The sequence below is a fragment of the Danio rerio genome, chromosome 24 (assembly GCF_052040795.2).
Source record: "Danio rerio strain M-AB ecotype USA chromosome 24, GRCz13ab, whole genome shotgun sequence".
Lineage (NCBI taxonomy): Eukaryota > Metazoa > Chordata > Actinopteri > Cypriniformes > Danionidae > Danio > Danio rerio.
The window spans coordinates 2,944,310-2,947,642 of record NC_141044.1 but is presented as its reverse complement, the minus strand read 5'-3'; the positions used below and the strand labels follow the sequence as shown (position 1 = coordinate 2,947,642).

Sequence of the window (3,333 nt, the reverse complement as noted above, 5' to 3'; positions counted from 1 at the left end):
AACCAGCAAACCAGCCTAGGCTGGTTTAAGCTGGATTTTTTAGTAGGGAACTTAAAATAACACAATAACAAATATGATTTGTCCTGTTTTTGTACTGCCTACTGTTTTGTAAAAGTCACAAGCTTGCTGCTAAGTTTAACTCCTCTCCAGAACAGAGTGTAAAAGCATGTTTATTTATCTGTCCAGAAGGCACGCTTGATCCAGAGTGGGTGGGCGTAACCAGCGCGTAATGATTGCTGGACAGACCACAGATATATGCGCATGTGGAGCTGTTATTGGGTCACAAGTCCACACACACATCTGCTCATCCAGAGGGGTTCTCCTGGAGTGACACTCGCTGTCATTGGAGATTACAGAACTGAGATGATGAGCATAATGAACGCGGAGCAGATGGAGAACGGACTGGACTCCGATGATGATCTTCAGCCCGAGGAGATACCCGAGTACCTGAAAGACAGGCGAAGAGCCAAGTCCTTACCCGCGTATCCAGAGCAGGCGAGCCTGTACCACCAGATCTCCCAAAACTGCAGGAAACGCGTGAAGTTTGCGGACGCGCTCGGCTTGAACCTGGCGAGCGTCAAGCACTTCAGCACCAGCGAGGACCCTCAGATTCCAGCCAAAGTCTTTAATAGACTCAAGAGCTTCCCTCTGCAAAAGGAGCGCGAGTTTATTGATGACTTGTGCGTCAATATCAGGTCCTCTCTGGCGCTGGACTATCTAGTCCCGACGTTCAAGACGCCTGTGGATTCGGGCGACCAGGAGACGCGGCTTGCGCGTGGTCGCGTCGCGCTGGAAAGCGTCACAGTGACGCAGTTTGATGTCCGTGGGATCATACGGGCGACGGGCGGCAGAGAGGTTGGGGTCAGGTATACTTTCAACGACTGGCTGTCGTTCGTGGACGCGCAAGCCATTCCCGTGGCCACCGAGGACACGACGCGCTACTCCTTCACCATGTACACGCCTCCTTTCCTGGATCCGAGCGCTTCAGTGCATTTCGCCGTGTACATGAAAGATGATAACTCCGAGTTTTGGGACAACAACGATGGGCTGAACTATTCCCTGAAGTACCACAGCTCGTCACCAAGCGAGACCGCGGCTTTCCACGCGGTATGATGCGCTTTTACGCGCAGCGCCAGGTGGTCATTGGTGCGTTTTATCAGCACGAATGACTAAAACTGATTTGATACAACATGAATGTACTCTCACGAAGATGGCGAGGATAAATAGAGCTGTGCTAGTGTTAAAATCCCCTCTAAATGATTGATACCATCATGTTGTAGCCTATACCCAATAGGCTGATTTTTCTTTCTTGGATAATGAAAGAAATTTTGTTGCCGAGCTGCTATTCTAAGTGCGATTGAGCTCTAAAAAGCATCACCAGAGTACCCCAGAGATGGTTCTAATGTCTCATTCGCTATATTTTGATATTCTAATGCCATAAGAATCAATTGTGTGTGGAACAGATTGAAATTTAGGTCATTGTTCACATTTGACTTCAGTTTTGAACAAGGGACTCGTTATGACTTGAGACAAACTTGAGAGAAAACACAAACTAAAGCTAATTACACATTGTGGGTTTGAACATGCAAATCAGGTAAATGTAAGAACCTCACAAATGGCCAAAGTTGGACTTTCATGCAGAACTGTTATTGCAAAATATACGCAAATGTATTCTTGTCAGCACTGAAGGCTTTAGGATATATACTGTATATACTGTATATAAACTGGACTGGCTTGTCATAGAATTAAAATCTATTTTAAAATGAACCTTTTTACCTGAAAATCACATTTATTTGTCATGATTTGGCCAGCACACGCTGTTGACTTTTTCTTCAGTGGAAACTAAAAAAAACATGTTGCTAAAAATGTTCTAAAATATATGGATGTACCATAATGTTGGTCTATGTGTTGTATGCTATATTCTGTAATTCTCATGTCGGAAAACCATTAGAACCAGCAAAATGGGATTATTTTATATTTGCAAGTCAGATTTGATGGCTTTAGTGGCTTTTCCAGTGTAAATGATTTTAATTTCAGACAAAAATTTATACCAACATTTATTGCATGACTTAGAATATAGTGCACATGTTGTACAGACTACTTTATGCTGCTTTCATGTCTTATATGAAGCTTTCCCTGTTTAAGCAACAGTATGTCTATTAAATGCATTGTGGGCATTTTATGAATCATCTCTTTCTGTGTGCCACAGAAGACAAAGGTCATAAGGTTTAAAACTGAAAACCTTTTTTGTTTTAAATTGAACCACTTCATATAATGGAGGAAATTACACACATTGCTTTGGTGACGTTCGCTAAAATGACATGTATTAATTCCAGGAAATGTGTGTGTGTGTGTGTGTGTGTGAGAGAGAGAGAGTTCACAATTATTGACGCGGTGCAGTTCTTTTGTGGAAACGAGGCAGAACTATATCATTGGATATCAGTGATCAATGTTTTTCTTCAACAGATGAGGCTGATATTTGCTGCTCAGTTTACAAAAATTGACTTTGAAAAAAATTGATCTAAAAGAGTTGGTGGAACTTAAAATGTAAGGAAACTAAGAGTCAAAATATATAACTTGAATATAAAATAACCACGACGAGTGACAGAGAACATCAAAACTGAATCAATGTTTACTGTATTTTTAGTGAAAAGTCAGCGACAGGTTGTGTTTACAGTATAGAATGTCTATATTATGTCCACACATGAGATAAGATATCAATGATTTTAACTGAAGTCCAGTTTTGCTGCTGTTTTTCTCTTGGTTTGTTTGGTCTGTGCAACTGTTTGAGGGAAAGTGGCAATCTGATTTTTGCAATATGCAAATGTTTGTTTGAATATGCAAATGTTTAATGTATGAACATTTATTATCGCATTTAGCAGCTGGGATTTGCACAGTAAAAGATGCTCGACAAAAGCTTTTACCTCTATGCAGTCATTTGCTTTTTCTCTGGAAAAGTGTTATTACCAGCATAACCTATCAACCTTTGTGGTACAAGTTTGTATACACGTTGTTCTCTATTTGCTTCAGATCTATGCACACTCAATATGATATAAGTCCAAATAATTCTCAGAATAAAATAATGAACACAGTGGACATGAAGTCTTTGACACTGATTTGCTTTGTAAATAAACAGCTTGAGCAAATATAGAGCTGGTATTGATTACAGAAGCACTGGTTGTTGGACAATATTACATATTAGGGGATAATAGTTTTCTTTACCTTCAAGTAAAACTGCCACAATATTTAGCTTAAGTGCAGGGTTTTTTCTGTTGACCAAAACACACCATCAAACTAAAAGTAAAGTAATCACTGATTACATAAAGTACAGAG

General features: G+C 40.4%; 1 protein-coding gene across 1 annotated transcript; it reads left to right on the top strand.

Annotated features, from left to right (window-relative positions):
* Positions 1-282: 282 nt before the first annotated feature.
* Positions 283-3,096, top strand: ppp1r3g (protein phosphatase 1 regulatory subunit 3G). The gene has a single exon (XM_087309064.1). The coding sequence runs from the start codon at positions 364-366 to the stop codon at positions 1,111-1,113; it is 750 nt and encodes a 249-aa protein (XP_087165190.1). The 5' UTR covers positions 283-363; the 3' UTR covers positions 1,114-3,096.
* The last annotated feature ends 237 nt before the right edge of the window (positions 3,097-3,333 follow it).